The following is a 19092-nucleotide window of genomic DNA, read 5'->3' as shown; positions in this document are numbered from 1 at the left end:
AGCGAAGATAGAGTTCAAAGACCAATCCACATTGAAGTCCGATTTATTCGCGAGTCCGATTCGGACTGCAGGAGCAGGCCTCACGAAAACGGACGCCCAGGTCACATACGGGCTCTGAAAGGACATGGATCAAGTCTATGTGGCCTCTCTCATGATTGTCTCGCAGGAAGTGGAACCGGATATCTATGTGTTTGGTTCTGGAGTATAGGACAGGGTTCTTTGCAATGATATTAGCGGACATGTTGTCTACAAAGATGCGAACCCTATCAAAACTCAGTCCATAATCCTGCAAGGTTTGTTTCATCCAAAGTATCTGGGAGCAACAGCTAGCAGCGGCAACATACTCAGCTACTGTGGAAGAAAGCGCTACGCTAGCCTACTTGCAAGAGGACCAAGACACCAAAGATGTACCAAGAAATTGACAAGTGCCGGATGTCGACTTGCGATCCAACCGACACCCACCGAAATCGGCATCAGAAAAGCCCACCAAAACCAGAGAAGAATCCGCAGAGTATCAGAGACCAAACTCAGGGGTGAATTTCAGATACCTGAAGATGCGTTTCACCACCTGCCTGTGGGAGGCGCGCGGCGAAGCCTGATACCGCGCACAGAGGCCGACGCCAAACTAAATGTCCGGCCGCGTCGCCGTCAGGTACAGGAGAGAGCTGATCATGCTCATGTACTCCTTCTGGTCCACCATCTCACTTCCCATTCTTGGCTTCGTCTTGACCTCTGGCAGCGAGCATGTCTTCGTCGAAGAACCCCACGGTGACCGAGTGTGGCAGCAAGGACGGCCGCGACGAGGACGGCGACAAGAAGGAGGGAGGCGGTGGCTGTAGGTAAACGGGTTGGCTACGCTAGCATTACTACCGCATATACCCAATATACTTGCGAGTAGAAGATCATAGATCGTTACCACTAGACGCGCAGCGCAGCGGAAGATGTCGCGCGTCGATGTAGAGGAAGTAGTCGATCACGTCCCACGAACCGAGCTCCTCGTACTTGATCCCAGTAGCCGATCAGCGCAGCAGTCGTAGCAGCGCCTCCACGGAGTCCACACGTACGGGGATGAAACGTCGGGCGTCGGTGTGCTAGCACCGCACGCACGGCATGGGCGGCGGCCGAGAGAGAGGGAGGGGCGGCGGCTAGGAGGTGGCGCGGCTCACCGGGGTCTCGCCCCCCTAGCCCCTCCCTCGTATATATAGGGCGTACTAATGGGCTTACAGCGAGAAAGCAACGGCAGTAGGAGGTGGCGCGGCTCACGGAATTACACAGATCGCATCTATGGAATCCCTATGAAAATCTCATCAGAGTGATCGCATCACCTCAAATCCGAGCCATTCATAATGCCTCAATTTTCACATGAGAAGACTGCATCTACACATGACCTCGATCTGTTGGTTCAATCTGCTGACTATGCACACAGTTAATCCCTGATGGTGATTCCAGCTGGTAGGGACATGTCGTATGCATAACAGAGAAAGAACACGAACTAATCTTTTTTTCACATGCCGCGCAATCAACTCGCTCCAGTTTTAACCCCTTATGACCAATTGATCTAATCAAACCGTGCAAAAGTAATATATCCAATCTACTACAACAACATATCACCTATATGCTTATGATCCAGACCAAAAACTACGCAAGATGGCTCTGGTACCACTGTATGTCATTAGAGGGAAGATGACTTTGATATAGTAGGTTGTCTTTCGTTAAATCAGTTAATGAAATTCTTTACATAAACTTAGTGCTGAAATCTTGCTTTACTTTAATGTTGTAGATCATGTCTGCCAGTAACAATTCCGCTTTCAATTTGCGTTCTGTTCTTGAGAAAGAAAAGTTGAATGGAACAAACTTTATTGATTGGTACCGCAACCTGAGAATTGTTCTCAGACAATAGAAAAAGGAGTATGTTCTTGAGCATCCATATCCTGATGATCTCCCTGACAATGCAACTGCTGCTGATCGCAGAGCTTATGAGAAGCACTGCAATGACTCACTTGATGTCAGCTGTCTGATGCTCGCCACCATGTCCCTTGATCTGCAAAAGCAGTATGAGCATGCGGATGCTCACACCATGATCGAGGGGCTACGTGGGATGTTTCAGAACCAAGCCAGGACTGAGAGGTTCAATATCTCAAAGTCCTTGTTTGCGTGCAAGCTGCCAGAAGGTAGCCCACTCAGTCCTCATGTGATCAAAATGATTGGTTACATTGAGACTTTGGACAGACTTGGTTCTGAACTTCACCAAGACTTGGCTACTGATGTTATTCTCCAGTCGCTCCCGGCGAGCTATGAGCCTTTTATCATGAACTTTCAGATGAATGGCTTGGATAAAACATTGAGTGAGTTGCATGGGATGCTAAAGACAGCAGAGGAGAGCATTAAGAAGAATCACAATCATGTGACGATGATTCAGAAGGGGAACAAAAAGAGGAAGCATTGGACGCCTTCTAATCCCAAAGGTAAAGGCAAGGAAAAGAGTTCCAGTGGTGAGTCCTCGGGCTCTAAGCTAAAGCCAGCACCTAAAGCCAAATCTGGCCCTACTTCTGAGGATGAATGCTTCCACCGTCATGAAAAGGGACATTGGTCTAGGAACTACAAGAAGTACTTGGAAGAAAAGAAGAAGAAGAAGGGAAGTGAGACTTCCACTTCAGGTATAAATGTTATAGAAATTAATATTGCATTATCTTCCAGTGAATCAATGGTATTTGATACTGGATCGATGATTCACACTTGCAAATCGTTGCAGGGTCTAAGTGAGACTAGAAGATTTGCAAGAGGCGAGTTGGACGTTCGTGTCGGCAATGGCGCAAAGGTTGCGGTGTTGGCGGTCGGCACCTACCACTTGTCTCTACCCTCCGGATTAGTTTTGGAATTAAATAATTGTTATTGCATTCCTGCTTTGAGCAAGGACATTATTTCTTCTTCATGTTTGGAAGAAGTTGATGATTTTAAGATTGTAATAGAGAACAAACGTTGTTCTGTTTTTTGCAATGGTATTTTTTATGCTCATTGTCCATTGGTGAATGGATTATATGTTCTTGATCTTGAGGATAAATCGGTCTGTAACATTAATACTAAGAGGCTTAGACCAAATGATTTGAATCCCATTTTTATTTGGCATTGTCGCTTAGGTCATATAAATGAGAAGCGCATTGAACAACTCCATAAAGATGGATTGTTAAGCTCATTTGATTTTGAATCATTTGACACATGTGAGTCTTGTTTGCTTTGAAAGATGACTAAAGCGCCTTTCACTGGTCATAGTGAGAGGGCGAGTGACTTGTTGGGACTTGTACATACCGATGTATGTGGACCAATGAGCTCAATAGCCAGAGGTGGTTTTCAGTACTTCATTACTTTCACTGATGACTTTAGTAGATATGGCTATATCTACTTAATGAGGCACAAGTCTGAATCGTTTGAAAAGTTCAAAGAATTTCAGAATGAAGTACAAAATCAATTAGGCAAGACAATTAAATTTCTGCGATCTGATCGTGGAGGAGAATATTTGAGCCTTGAATTTGGTGATCATTTGAAGCAATATGGAATTATTCCGCAGCTAACTCCGCCCGGAATGCCTCAATGGAATGGGGTATCCGAACGGAGGAACCGAACCTTGTTGGACATGGTTAGGTCCATGATGAGCCAAGCTGATCTTCCATTGTCATTTTGGGATTATGCTCTTGAAACTGCTACGTTCACACTGAATAGTGTTCCAAGTAAGTCTGTTGAGAAGACACCATATGAGATATAGACTGGGAAGCGTCCCGGATTATCTTTTCTCAAAGTTTGGGGATGTGAGGCTTATGTCAAACGTTTGATGTCAGATAAGCTCACTCCAAAGTCAGACAAATACTTCTTTGTGGGGTATCCTAGGGAAACCAAAGGATATTATTTTTACAATAAGACGGAAGGCAAAGTGTTTGTCGCTCGCAATGGTGTTTTCTTAGAAAAGGAGTTTCTCTCAAAAGGATTTAGTGGGAGCAAGGTGCAACTTGAAGAAATTCATGAAACACCCGAAACTGTTTCAGCAACCACTGAACATCCACGGGATGTGCAAGATGTTGCACAACTCGTAGTTGAGGCACCAGCCCCACGAAGGTCTATAAGGGCACGTCGCGCTACTGACAAGCTCAACCTCCTTATTACGGAGGAGCGCCACGTATTATTGATGGAAAATGATGAGCCCTTGACCTACAAAGAAGCAATGATGGGACCCAACTCCGACAAATGGCTTGAAGCCATGGAATCCGAGTTAAAATCCATGCATGATAATCAAGTTTGGAACTTGGTCGATCAAATTGATAGTGTAAGACCTGTCGACTGTAAGTGGATTTTTAAGAAAAAATTAGACATGGATGGAAATGTTCACATCTATAAGGCACGATTGGTGGCGAAAGGTTTCCGACAAATTCAAGGTGTTGACTATGAAGAAACCTTTTCGCCCGTCGCAATGCTAAAGTCTGTTCGGATTCTCCTAGCAATTGCCGCATATTATGACTATGAGATGTGGCAAATGGATGTCAAAACCGCTTTCCTTAATGGACATCTAAGTGAGGATGTGTATATGACACAGCCTGAAGGTTTTGTCGATCCTAAAAATGCTAGGGAAATATGTAAGCTTCAGAGGTCCATCTATGGATTGAAGCAAGCATCTCGGAGTTGGAATATTCGTTTTGATGAAGTGGTCAAAGGGTTTGGCTTCATCAAGAATGAAGATGAGCCTTGTGTTTACAAAAAGGCTAGTGGGAGCGCACTTGTGTTTCTGGTTCTATATGTGGATGACATATTACTGATCGGAAATGATATTTCAATGCTTGAAGCCGTTAAAACCTCATTGAAAAAGAGTTTTTCGATGAAGGATTTAGGAGAGGCGGCTTATATTCTGGGTATTAGGATCTATAGAGATAGATCAAAAAGGCTAATTGGATTAAGCCAAGACACGTACATTGACAAGATATTGAATCGGTTCAATATGCAAGATTCCAAGAAAGGTTTCTTGCCAATGTCACATGGCATTACTCTAAGCAAGAGTCAGTGTGCTACGACACCTGATGAGCAAAAGAGGACGAGTACGATTCCTTATGCTTCAGCCATAGGGTCGATCATGTATGCTATGCTTTGCACGCGCCCAGATGTTTCCTTTGCTCTAAGTGTTACGAGCAGGTATCAGTCAGATTTCGGTGAAGCTCACTGGACAATTGTAAAGAGTATCCTTAAGTACTTGAGAAGAACTAAGGATATGTTTCTAATATTTGGAGGCGAATATGAGCTCCTTGTAAAGGGTTACACCGATGCTAGTTTTCAAACAGACAAAGATGGCTCCAAATCGCAATCCGGTTTTGTTTTCTGCCTCAATGGTGGGGCAGTGAGCTGGAAGAGTTCCAAACAAGATACGGTGGCTGATTCGACAATAGAGGCCGAGTATATTGCAGCTTCCGAAGCTGCAAAAGAAGCTGTTTGGATCAGAAAGTTTGTTTCTGACTTGGGTGTTGTTCCTAGTGCATCCAGTACAGTGGACCTCTATTGTGATAATAGTGGTGCCGTTGCACTAGCAAAGGAGCCTTGAACAACTAAAAAGTCCAGACATATACTGCGGAAGTATCACCTCATCCGTAACTTTGTTGAGAGAGGTGATGTGAAGGTTTGAAAGGTGCACACGGATTCAAACGTTGCTGATCCGTTGACGAAGCCTCTCCCACAACCAAAGCATGAGGCGCACATGAGATCTATGGGTATTAGATACTTACATCAGTAATTCTAGTGTGCGTGGGAGATTTTTGTGTCATGAGTATGTTTATGTAATGATAAATAATTGTTATTTGTTCCATGGATGATTATTTTTTACATTGATTATCAAGTATGTGACTTGTTCGTGAAACTCTTTGTTGACAATGATATGATTCTAAATTATCCCTAGTTTATGTCGTTGTGTGGGACAACAATGACGTTGAGACTAGCACATGCATTAATTGATGATCATGTTTCACGGATCATGGATATGGAGATATCGGATTAATGATGTGGACACATGTTGCTGAACATGGTGTTGGATTGACCCACTCCAAGACAATGTTGGGATTGTTATTTTGTATGTGCCATCAGTTGTTCTTGAGTGTTATACCTACTGGATCCTTAGACCTGAGATCGTCATTGTTTCTCACTATGTGTAGTGGTGCATCTTGGGGCTGCTAAACGCTAATCCGTGACTAGGTAGTTACAAAAGTAGCTTACAGGTGTGTCATGAAACATGGTATGGGATGTGAGCGGATCAAGATGGAATTTGCCCCTCCTAGATATCGGGAGAGATATCTCTGGGCCCCTCGAGATAGTTGGATTTGAAAGTGTATGGCCATGCCAAAGTGATTAAAGAGTTAATCAAGATGACTAAAGGTTAGTTATGAATAGAATCCACTATTAGATCGAGAGAATGGTCGAGCTATCACAAAGGTGGCACGCATCTCGCTTTGAGCTTGACTGGTATCGTGTGGCAAAGGGATCGGTGTATGAGTATATCTAAGGTTCGCCCGATATGATCTTTATGTGTATTTGTGAGTCATTATGCCCTGCTAGGTGCCGCTATTGACTTGTGATTCGGAAATGATTTCCGATCACGACCACCTACACATGAACCTAACGGGTCACACACTTAAGGGGTTTGTAATGTTGGAAAGCTTGCCTGTATGATTGTCTCTAGTGCAAGTGGGAGATTATTGGTGATATGCCCAAGAGCCCATCATCACAATACGGTTTAAAGGCCCAAGAGGATATTGATCCAAGAGAGATTAGGGTTACTAATGGGCCTATGAGATAGAAACCCATTAGTAACCATAATTCCTCTTGGATCAATATCCTCTTGGGCCTTTAAACCGTATTATGATGATGGGCTCTTGGGCATATCACCAACAGTGGCTTCATCGACAAGGTCAAGGACTTCATCCACGACATCAGCGAAAAGATCGAGGAGGCCTTCGGCTTCGGCAAGCCCAGTGCCGACGTCTCCGGCATCCACATCCCGCACATCAGCCTCCACCGCGCCAACCTCGTCATCGACGTGCTCATCAAGAACCCCAACCCCATCCCCATCCCGCTCGTCGACATCGACTACCTCATCGACAACGGCGGCCGCAAGCTCGTCTCCGGCCTGATCCCCGACGCCGGCACCATCCACGCTCACGGCGAGGAGACCGTCAAGATCCCGTGGAGGACGACGTCGGCGCGATGTGGCGAGGGCCGCAGGGTGGAGACACGCCGGCCGGCGCGACGGGGAGGGGTGGCGCGTGCGGGGCGGCGGGGAGAGGAGAAAGTGGGAGTGGGATCCACATATGAGAGTGGGGATAGGAGGATCCTATTCTTGAGGATTTGAGACTATAATTTGAGAGAGTATGAAAAATGAGAGCTCATTTAGAAGCTCCACTGGAGTTGATTTTTTATCCAAATTCTTAAAATTTAGAGTAGGGGTCCAAGTAGAGACTTGGGCTGGAGACGCTCTCACAAGAATATCTCGCAAGCCGTACACTTGTATTCGTACGGCAGGGTTGGACTTTTTTCTTGGCGTGTAGGGTGGCGGCGACATCATCCCCTTCTGAGTTCTGACTTTGCCTCCTCGAATCCGACGTGTCTTCTGATCTTTCTGCACACAAGGCTATCTATATCAACCGACGTCAGGTTGTGCGTCCTGGATTATTGTTGCTTGACGGAAGGAAGTGCATATATCACGGTGAGTTTGCTTGACGGTGCGTTCTTCTATAGTAGTTTATGCAACACCTTATCTGGTTATCTAGTAGATGCTCGACGATGTCAACCTTCAATAATGGATCGCAAGTTCGCAACATGTGTCGCTTGTCTCCGTATACTTGACCTTCTAACGAATTAGCTACCCATAAGTAAATGCCTTTATCATCTGCCGCCGTGTTCTGACTTTGTAACCGCTGATCTTCTTTCAGGCCGTTGCATGCATCATCATAGTACCTTCTGTTTCTGATCAACAAGCTATCCACTCTTTTCTATTGGATATGCTGGGTACTTGTATCGGCTTGCTTCCTCGTTTTTAAGTAGTTATCACATCGAATGTTCGAATGTCAAGTTAATATTAAAACTAATCGCATAAGTTGCAATTAGGGCTTTAGACGAATCTATTAAATATAATTAATGCACAACTAGCGATGATTACTATAGCAATTAATGGTCAAATTATGAACTAATTAGGTTTAATAGATTCTTCTCGTAATTAAGTCACAATTTATGAAATTAGTTTTGTAATAAGTCTATATTTAGTACTCATAATGGGTATTTAAACATGCGATGTGACGGGACTTATAATTTAAACTGAAAAAAAGCAAACGAGACCTAAAGAACTTCTTTGTGGATCATCTGCTCATGTGTCATGTCTCATGCATCCTTATTAGTGTCGATGTGTGGCTAATAATAATGAACATGTCTGCTGGTGAGGGCCAAACTTTGGAGATAAACTTCTTTTGATCAAGGGAGACCTGTAATATTGTGCAGATAAGCATCTGACGTACGGTACACTAGAAAAACAATTGGCACTCACTGACACACACACCTTTTGCGTTTTGTTCATGACAATAAACTGATACTCAGGGTGTGGAACCATGCATCTTCACATTATCAGATATCTGAATGTTTCGGACTACGGACATAGCCAGGAATATGCGTTTTGCATTCTTGGTCGTATCTTGGCCGATCGATGGGATGTTATATTACGTCTCCATTCTGGTGGCGTGTGCCATGGATCTCTATTACGACGCTACGAGCTTTCAAGATTTGACAACACAGTTACTGATTGTGACTACTGCTAGAGATCTTGGCCGCTAGGTACCGTCTTATCGGTACTAAATGCGTGTCTTTACCGGCTTATCGGTACTAAATGACGTGTTTACTACCGGTTAACACCAATTGATACTAAACTGCTTGCCCTGCAGTGGTGTTTGGTGTCGACATGTTGCTTATGTTAATCGATTGCCTAATCTGTCTCATGTCTTGTCTACCTACTTGGCTCCGGAGGTGATCATGGTGATGGCGACACACACACACAGAGAGAGAGAGACAACTGCAAATGTCAACGAACGTAAGCAGTGTGAACATACATGCTAAGGCACATCACACTTTTTCTCAAAAGGACACGGCACGTCTATCTCACTTTGAATTCAAACGTCCTTATTTGCAGTTTGTCACAGCTCGTTGTGTGCTAGGTTTTCACTCTGAATTCAACTCTGCCTCTACTGCTTGTCGGCTGCCACTGGCATGGACTAGTAGGTTCACTGCTTCTTAATAAGTCCACGGATCGTCAGTTGCCATGTTTCTGATTTGCAGTGATCCAGACATGAGTTCATTTACCACAAGCATTTGCCAACTCTGGTTTTTTTTTAAAAAAAAAGAGCACATGGAAATAACTTTGCTTTGCTTGTTGGTGAACTCCGCAGCGTCGTCTGAATGACTGAATCTGTAGGAGCAGGCAATTTTCAGGAATTGTTCAGCAAGCTAATCAGTTGGTGTGCTTGTACCGGCTGGGCCGGGACTCATTTTTCAGATGTCTCTCAATCATCAGTTGCAGGATTGCAGCAATCTAATCTAAATCTCTGAAATCAGGCCCGCGGCAACTATGTTATCCTAAACTCTGCTTTGCTATCACGTTGACGCGACGCCCGACTTGGAATTCCTGAAACAGCTATCGCCATGGCCCAATGGCTTCCCCTGCACTAGTCGCCGGCCGGCGTGCACACCAGCCCTAGTCCATGCGGATGCAGCTCACCTCTGAATCTCAACCATGCGCCCGCACCACGCCGACGCCGTACGCTGCACCGCCGCCTACCTCGCTCGACGCGCGGCAGTAGAAACGGTGGCAACGCTGCCGGCCTGCCGCTACTCGGAGCAGCCATGGTCGATCACCCGCGGCGCGCCTGGCTTACCGGCCGCGCGGCGACGCTTCTCCCGAGCTTCAAAGTGCCTGCTGCCCCTGGAACCGCTGGTACAGGTGGGGAGGCTCTCGACTCCTCTCCATGACTTCCCTCGCAGCGCAGCCGGCCGGCAGGCGGCGCTGGCCTCCCCTCGCCATGGCGGCACGGCCAGGGGTGGACAGCCCGTGTCTCGCTCGCCTCCCGACCGGGTGGACGGTATTTCATTTACCGTCCACCCAGGGTACCCGTAAGCCGTTCGATCTCTAAACCAACGGCTGAGATTAAGACCCAGTCCAAGCCGGACGTTGACTGGACCGAGCGCATAGTCGGCATAGACACCCTCTCGTCGTCCTCCTGCCGCTCTGCTTCGCCGCCCTTGCTGCCGCCGTCCGCCGCCGGCGAGCTCCCGAGGGCCGCTCGATTACCAATTAAGTAGCTCTCAAGCAGCTTCGCCCGCTGTCCGGCTTAACGTCGGCAGGTCTACGGACAGGATCTCAAGGAAGCTGAACTCGGGACACCAAACCATGGCGGCGCGTGTCCGTGCCCTTGTCTCCTTGATGGGCACAATAATCTTCGGATGTTTCGGCGTCGCGCATCTCTACTGTGATGCCGATGGTGATGCTGATGGCCACTTGCTCTGAACAAAGTCATGGAACGTAGGCATCAAAGTCTGAACGAGTACAGGCATACACCCTGACTCCAACTAAACTGTGCTTGTTTGCTGTCTGCTGTCTGCTGTCTGCACGACTCCCAAAGTCTATGAATTAGATGGGCACTGACGTTTCTTCATTCTACTTGTGCCTGTCGCTGCAAAAGTTCAATGTCAAACTAGTTCAGTTTTATCTAGTAGTCCACAAGGTGACCATCACATTCTTTGTCCTATAAGGCTATAATGAACATGCCTTTCAATCTCTACCGACTAAAGGTTCTAGGCTTATTTGTGGTCGGTAGTCCCTTATGCTCAGTGCTTCTTAATAAGACCATGGATCGAAGTTGGCATGTTTCTAGTGATCAAGACAGGATTTAATTTTCCACAAACATTCGCAGATTCTGGTTTTAAAAAGGAGCTCATGGAAACAGCTTTGCTTCTTAATGAACTCTGCAGTTGCCTGTCTGAATCTGTTAGAACAGGTATGCTCAGTTGGTGTGCTTGTGCTGAGACTCATTTTGCAGATGTCTCTGAATCAGTTGCTGCAATCAGTTGGTGGCAGGCAGGTGCAGGAACATGGGACGATTGGGCTTCAGACTTGAGAGATCAGGTTCAGAAAAGGTTCCTCAAATGTTCAGAGTTGAGGATACGAGGCTACGTGAGAACAGGAAAAAATGTGATGTGTGTGATCAAAATCCAACTAGTTTGGATTAGAGGTGATGGACTCCCTAAGAATTCTCATGTGCAGAATACCATGCCTTAGTCTTCAGGTTTGTTTGTGTCAAATTACCCAGAGTGCAACTGACGAAGAAAAGATAGCAAATGCATCTCATCACAGCAACAGATGTTTCTGATTTGCAGTCATCCAAATTCCAGACAAGAGCTAATTTCCCACACAAAGTTACAGATCCTGGTTGAAAAGAAAAGCCCCTTGGAACAACTTTGCTTCTTCATAAACTTTGTTCTTGTGTTGTCTGATCTTTAGAGCAGGTAGTTTTCAAGAATTGTTCAGACTCATCTTGCAGATGTCTCTCAGCCAGTTGCGGCAATCTGAACCTCAGACTAGGCCGACACCAACTATGTTACCTGAAGGACTGAAACTCTGCTTTACCGTCACGTTGGATGCCCAACATGTAATTCAGTGGAAAAAAAACTAGCCACACGGCTTGCACAAGGACATCGCAGTGGCCCTGGCGCTAATGGCTTCCACTTCAGTGGCCGGCGTCAGCATCCTCACCGGCTTTAATCCATGCGATGTCCTTGTCCACAGCGGCACGGCAGCAGAAACGGCGGCGCCGCCGTGCCGGGCTCGCCGCGGCGACGACGATGCTTTCGAGCTGGGAGGCGAATGTGCTACGCCGCTGCTGGTAGGGGTGGGGAGGCTCTCGGCTCCTCGCCATGGCTTCCCTCGCCGCCTCGAAGGTGGCCAGCGGGCGGCGCTGGCCTCGCCTCGCCGCGACCAAGGCTGGACGGGGTCTCATCCACCGACCGGGTGGACGGTATTTCATTTACCGTCCACCCTGGGTGGCTGTGAGCCGTTCGATTCTCAACCGATGGTCGAGATTAAGCGAGGGAGACCCAGTGCAAACGGGACGTTGACTGGACCGAGCGCTCAGACGCCCTGTCGTCGTCCTGGCCGCTGCTTCGCCGGCCTCTCCGCCGCCCCCGGCGAGCTCCGACCCCGCATTAGACTAAGTTCAGTGCTTGCTCCCGTCATCCTGCCGCTCTGCGCCGCCGCCCTTGCCGCCGCCGTCCGGCGACCGTGAGCTCCGGAGGACCGAGTGAGGCTTGCATGGCGCGCACGCCCGAATACAATTACTCCGGAGCTGAACGTCGGCCCTCAAGCGGCTTCGCTGCCGCCGCCGCCGCCGGGTGCTAGTACTTCGCTGGATACTTGGATGAAATGCAAAATGCTTGTCCTATGAACGACTCGCCGAGTACCAGGCAGATATGCAAACATGGCTTCGGCGGGTTTCAGACTTCAGAGATCATCTGTACAGAAGTTCCTCAAATATTCAGAGTTGAGGCTATTTAAGAGCAGGAAAAATGTGATGCGTGTGATCAACGTTCAGATACTTCTAGTTTAGATTAGAGATGCTGGAGTGGAGTTCCTAAAGAATTCTCATATGCAAATGGCATGCCTTGCTTTTGCTGCAAGCCAAAGTTTCAGTACCAACTTACTGATGATCAGAAGATGTGTGAAATTCAGGCAAACATGTAAACCATCAGGTCTGCAGTGTCAAATTACCAGAGTAGTACAACTGACGAATTAGAAAAAGATAACAAATGGTATCTCATCACAGATTCACAGCAACGGATGTCACAAACAAGCCACATGCTCTAAGCGAATGACAAATGGAAGCGACGAATGAAAGATATGGTCTGGTACAATTAATCATTTTTGCATATCTTCCTCACGCTGATACATTCATTTCTGGCTTTTCAGATGTTGGTTTTCCTTATCAGACATGACTTGGTACAGCAGCAAGCACAGTTGCAGTCGACTCTGAATAAATTTGAAACAAAAAAATCGTTAGCAAATGAGGGTTGACTGGCAAGTCGGCAGTGGGCATACTCTTTTTATGGTCAGGAGAGGGAATGCTATGTGATGGCAAGTGAATTTTGGACAGACAATGTCAGAGAAGGCTTCAGTAAGATACTGAGAGAACTCATCAGGTAAGGGTGATGCATATGTCAGTATACCATTGGACCTAAGTGATTGCAGTAAGCAGTCTTTTTACGGCGCAGAATGTGATAAAATTATGAAGACTTTCCTGCAGACTGTCTATTCAAATAGATAGAAACAAACACCAGTTCAGAAAACACATAATCTGAGCAAGAAAGGATACACCGTGGTTTCAACACCATTTCTTTTGTTGGATCTGGGAGTCAAGCAATAATATGAGTGTTGAAACATTAATTTGCGCAGAGCTAACTTTCTAACTTCGACTAATAGCAGTTATATATACAGTACTCTTCTATAAGATAAAACTGCCAAAAATATTTTCAATGATGAGCATGGATACAAATACAGGATACGCTGATGAAAGAATGTATCAGAATCAGATTCACCAAACTTCACGCAAGTATACTCTATAAGAAACATTACTATCTAAAAAAACATTTCCCAGGCAAAGAGAGGCTATTGTTTTAGAACTCCAGCTCTAGCTATTCAAGCATGACCAAGCAGACCCATCCAAGTCACTTGCTTCGAATAACACTTAATATCACAACTCAGTAAGCTTGACATGTAACTTGTTTTTACATGAAAATACTGAACTGCTTATGGGTTATAAGACTGTCATGACTTCTTTGCAATATAATCCGAATTAACATATATAAGTTTCGGAATGACAGTCTGAAATAGAGCTTAAACTTATCAGCAGGGTGTCATGTGTGTACCAGTGACCCATTCTAAAGCATTTCACTAGCATGATCTTAAGTGTCTATTCAATGCATGCAGCTGAAAAAATGTATGCTTTGTGGCCAGCTGATCCTAAAAGTGTATCAATAGACACCGAATGAATAGACACCTTAGTGATGAATTATCATTTTGTACAATCTTCCCTCCTCCAGCGCGCCGAGTTCTTTGTTTACAAATTCCATATTGTAGCGAGGCAGTGTATTATTTTTGTTTCCACTCTTATAACTTCAAATGTTATGAACATGCTGTTGGACCTTTATCTCAATATGAAACAACATTTCTGCAAGATTTAGTAATATCAACGTCACAATGCAATTGGCCACAAAACCATTCTAAAAGTCCAAACTTCAAACTCACTATCCTGGTCACGAACTTTTAAATGATAGCAACTGGTTTTTGCTTTAGTTGCAGTTACTCCTTCCATTTTCTCATAACAAGAAGCTGTATACTCTTGTGGTTTCTCTAAAAGAAAGCTAATGCCCAGGGCTGCTCTGAATGAATTCTGTAAATTTTGGGAGGAAATCAAACTCTTACCTCCAAGAAATAGTCATATGAAACACCAAACTCTGGGTGTCACATTTCAGGTCTTCCTTTCCTGCTTGAAGTCCCAGAGCTGCAGCCTCGGCTCTGCATTGACCGTCACCGGAGGAGCAGCAGTGCCGCCTCCTAGAAAGAATGGCAGTCCAGCGGCATCAACCGGAGCAGCGGCCAACCTCTGCAGAAAGCACGCCTGCTGAGATGGCGGCCACAGCGGCGCTAGCGACGGTGACATTGGACTGAAGTGTGCCCCGGTCGAAGCCGACCGCGGGGTGCGGCTGCTCCTGGAGGAAGGCGAGCTGGGGCATCGTCTCGAAGGACATGGCCGGCGCGGCGTGCGAGCTCGGAAGCTGCGCGGCGTAGTAGGCGAGCGTCGGCTGCTGCTGCATTGGCTTACTGTCGTTGGCGGAGCAGTGCAGGAGCTCAGCAAATGAGCCGCCGTTTCCGGTATTGCCGCCGTTGTAGGCGTGGTTGACTTGGTGAGCAGCGGTGGCGGCGTTGTCGGTCGGGCCGTTGGCGAGCGAGAGCACGGAGCTCTTGCTGGTCTCGGAGGTGCTGACCTCGGCATCGTCTCCGGCGGCCGGCGGGGAGGAGGAGGCGCCGACGGGGAGGGCGAAGGAGCAGTCCAGCGAGGGAAGCTCATCGATGGCGCCGGCGGCGGCGCGGATGAGCCACTCGATGGCCTTGCTGGGCTGGTCGACGCCGAGGCGGTCCTGGATGTCGTAGAACTGGATGGCCGTGGGCACCGAGAGCCGGACGCGCCGGTCGCGGAACCCCCGCGCCGTCACGACCTTGCTGTGCCGGTCCTTACCCCCGGCGGCCGCGCGCGCCACCCGGCACGTCCGCCACGCCGCCGCGGCCGCCGTGCCGCCGTTCAGCGCGGCGCGCTCCATGCCTACCTCCTCCATGCCTCGCTAGCTCATCACCAATTCTCAATGTGCGGCTGTGCCTGTTGCCTCAATCTGCAGGTGGGAATGGGATTCAGGAAAAGCTCGAGTCTTCCGCACCAATCTAGCAAACAGATTGATTCTTTTTTTGGAGGGGGATCGTGCAAATCTGGCAGAATGATTGCCAAGAGCTCAAGCTCTGCAGAAAATCTCCACAGAAATAAGAATCTCCTACAACTTGATAGCCCGTTTGCTCATCTGCTGCCCATGAGCAATTGCAAATTTGCAATCAGTGAAAAGGCAGCAGCTTTGTGAACGGAATCTACTGAAAGCGTCAGGAATCTGGATGTTCCTGAATAAATTCATGACACGCACTTTTCCAGCCGTATAACTTTACAGTAACCATCGGTTTACAACCCAACAACTGCTAGAAAAAAAAGTGTGCAAAAACACGCAAGATTCCACACTAGCTAGTAGTAAACATCTCGTCGTCAAATCTGGCAAGCTGAAGAGAGTGCTTTACCGCAAAGCCTTTTTGCAGAGTTGTTGGGGGCAAATTAAGTAACTCTCGACTGAAAGCGTAAGAACCTCTAACTACTCCTGTTCTATATGTACTACTACCAACCAAAGACACCAAATCTGGGAATTAAAATCCGCCAGAATTTGCAAGGAACAAGATAGAAGCTAAAAATATAGCTACTGGTCAGTAAGAAGACTGGGGAAGAATTCAGGACCGGGATGCTACTAGATGATAAATTGCTCTATCCAAGACATCCCTCCCCAAGGCAGTTTGCGGACAACAGTACCAAATCTCGCTCACGAAATGCAGGGGGAAAGAAACATGAGGGGGAATGGAACTGAATCCGCAAGTGAATCGACGTGGTTCTTTTTACAAGCTTTTTGAGGACCGAATCATTGGCCGAAAAATGGAATCGGAGTCCCGGAGAAGAGGAATTAATCAAGCATGGGGTGGCATGCGTGCTGACCTGAAGCTGAAGAAGCTGGAGCCTGGAGCCTGGAGCCGGAGGGGGTCGATTTGGCCAGCAAGCGGAGGGGAGGGGATGGGAGCCGCAGCCCGCAGGTGAGCTTGCCCAGTTCAAGACCTAGAGGGGAGGGGCCTGCAGGTAAAAACAGACGGGGTCTGACTGACAGGTGAGCTCAGCACCTGACCGACCTGCAACAGCTGGCCTCCTGTACTCCTGCTGCTTGCTTGGCTTGGGGCACGGGGCTTGGGACAGAGTGGAGAAGCGCATTTTGCATAGGAGACCTCAGACTTTTCCCACGTTGCTGCTGCGACGCCTGCACAGTAGCATGCAGGGGCTTGACCGCAAAATTCCGGTGTACGACATTTCGAAGAGACCTCCATTTCGAGCCATATTTGGGCGAGTATGTACGAGTCAATTTGAAATAGTTTTTTTTTAACTGTATCTAACTATCTGAATCGATCTGTAGGAGTGAATCTTTGGAGATGAGTTGCGGAGCCCATTAGATATCATACATCTTGTGCTTTCCATTTGATAAAAAAATAAAAGATTGTAGCTTTTCTTTCCTATTAGAACAGAAAAGCTTGTGTTTGTATGTGCCAGAAGGTTGATGATTTAAATCCATTGGCCGAGTACCTGTAAACTGTGAGAATGTCATGGAAATATACTGACATTTCAAGTCACTTATTTGACATTTCAAGTCACTTATTTTGGATGCCATCTTGCAACAGTATAGAAGAAAAGTTGCTATCCTAGTCTCTGTTTTGGTATATGATTAGCTGTTTGATATGCCTGCCGGCGCCTGCGAGCGCCTGCAGAGCTGCTTCCACGCGGCCCGCAAGGCCTAGCAGGTGAACGCGGCAAGAGGTGCAGGTGCAAACGGGCTCTTGCAGAGCAGTCTGCTCACGCATGCGGGCGTTGCGGGGGGTCTGCAGGCAGCCTGCAGGCGCGCCTGCCTGCATCCTGAGAGTCGATGAACATCGTGATCCCCCTTTTTTTTTTGGGACAAATCATGTAGGAATTTGAAGAATTTTCTGCGAAACCCTTGCATCACGACGACGACGACGATGGACCCTCCTCTAGGAGACTAGGACTTTGTGGTTTCTGCAGTGCCGTCCACTGCATGTACAGTGTCCGGACCAAACCAGCTGCAACGGTTCCACAACTAAGACTGCGTTTAGTTTGTGAAATTTTTTGGGTTTGATACTGTAGCACTTTCATTGTTATTTGGCAATTAATACCTAATTATAGACTAATTAGGCTTAAAAGATTCATCTCGTCATTTAAAGTTGAACTGTGTAATTAATTATTTTTTTCAACTATATTTAATGCTCTATGCATGTGTCCAAAGATTCGATGTGACGGGTATTGAAAGAAAAATTTTGGGAACTAAACAGATCCTGATCCTCGCGCCCTGCCATCAGATGGGGGGTGCTTACTGTTCAGCGCTGAATTGGATCGTCATCAGGAGGGTGGTTGGATTGGATCGGTTATCAGTAACTGTAGTAGGGGCGATCGAGCAGTAATTGTCTCTGTGTCCGGACAGGGGCTGCTGCTAAATCTGCTTACCGGCTGTCCTCGGTCAACGCGAACACTTGGTACGGATTCCCGTTTTGAATTGGTGTCGAGGGAACGGCCATTTTCCTTTTACGGGATGCGTAGAGTGGAGTACTAGCAGCCAGTGTTCCAAATTTCGGCAAAATTTCGGTGAAATTTCGCGAAATTCGGTAATTTCGCCCCCCTCCGAAATTTGAAAATTTCAGAAATAATAATTTAAATATATTTAAAAGTATTTTTAAAAATAGTCTAAAAATGAATTTCGACCGAAATTTCGCGAAATTCGGTGATTTCGGCCATGTCCGAAATTTTTTTACAAACGAAATTCAAAACCCTGCTAGCCGCAGTGTGAATAATGCAAGTTGCGAGGAGGGTAAATTCTCGAGCGTGGAGCAGTACTTCATCCATCCAAAATTATTATTCGCTTTAGTTTTTTTAGGTGCATATTTTTTACAATACATCTAAATATATGTGATATACAAATATATAGGAAAATTTATGTATATAAAAAACCAAAACAACTAATAATTTAATACATATGACCTACACTGTAGGTACACTATACTTGAGGGGCAGCGTATGGACTGCACTGTAGGTACTACACTGTACTTGAGGGGCAGCAAGGTGACTCGTTTCTTTAGCTTTTTGTTTTTCAAAAAGAAAAGAGTGGCCCGTTTCTCGTTGATTTTCTAGTGCAAAGATTGCCATACTTGGGGTGTGTTTAGTTGGTGAAAAAATTTGGATTTCGGTACTGTAGTACATTTCGTTTCGTTGTTACTTGACAAATAATGTCTAATTATATACTAATTAGGCTAAAAAAATTCAGCTCGTGCTAATCAGTTGGACTGTGTAATTAGTTATTTTTTCAACTGTATTTAATGCTACATGCATGTGTCCAAAAATTGATGTGACGGGCACTGTGCAATTTTTTTAGAACTAAACAAAGCCTGATTTTGGTATTGGTTCTCATAAGACTTTATTTTTTTGTTTTTGAGATGAATTTGTGCTCTCCTCACCGTTAGAGCATGGCTAATGGATGCAGAGGCAGCAGGCGAAAGGCAAGCGAGCGTGAGTACCATTCAATGCTGCTGCAGCAGCAATGCATGTGGCACCAACCAATAAATGGCGA

The 19092-nt window shown here is 46.5% G+C and overlaps 1 protein-coding gene and 1 pseudogene across 1 annotated transcript; one reads left to right on the top strand and one right to left on the bottom strand.

The window, feature by feature from the left end:
* The first annotated feature begins 744 nt into the window (after positions 1 to 744).
* On the top strand, positions 745 to 11177 carry LOC120668050 (desiccation protectant protein Lea14 homolog). The gene is made up of 3 exons (XM_039948006.1): positions 745 to 839; positions 6916 to 7246; positions 11100 to 11177. Exons 1-3 carry the CDS (start codon positions 745 to 747, stop codon positions 11175 to 11177), a joined length of 504 nt encoding a protein of 167 aa, XP_039803940.1.
* Positions 11178 to 14533: 3356 nt separating this feature from the next.
* LOC120666948 lies at positions 14534 to 16598 on the bottom strand (annotated as a pseudogene).
* Positions 16599 to 19092: the final 2494 nt, after the last annotated feature.

Source organism: Panicum virgatum, chromosome 3N (assembly GCF_016808335.1).
Source record: "Panicum virgatum strain AP13 chromosome 3N, P.virgatum_v5, whole genome shotgun sequence".
Taxonomy (NCBI): domain Eukaryota; kingdom Viridiplantae; phylum Streptophyta; class Magnoliopsida; order Poales; family Poaceae; genus Panicum; species Panicum virgatum.
This window is presented reverse-complemented; position numbering and strand designations above follow the sequence as displayed.

Coding starts and splice junctions, on each gene's coding strand:
- LOC120668050 (XM_039948006.1), top strand. CDS start 745: ATGTCTTCGTCGAAGAACCCCACGGTGACCGAGTGTGGCAGCAAGGAC. Junction 840..6,915: donor GAGGGAGGCGGTGGCTGTAG/GTAAACGGGTTG, acceptor TATCACCAACAG/TGGCTTCATCGACAAGGTCA. Junction 7,247..11,099: donor GATGTGGCGAGGGCCGCAGG/GTGGAGACACGC, acceptor CTCATTTTGCAG/ATGTCTCTGAATCAGTTGCT.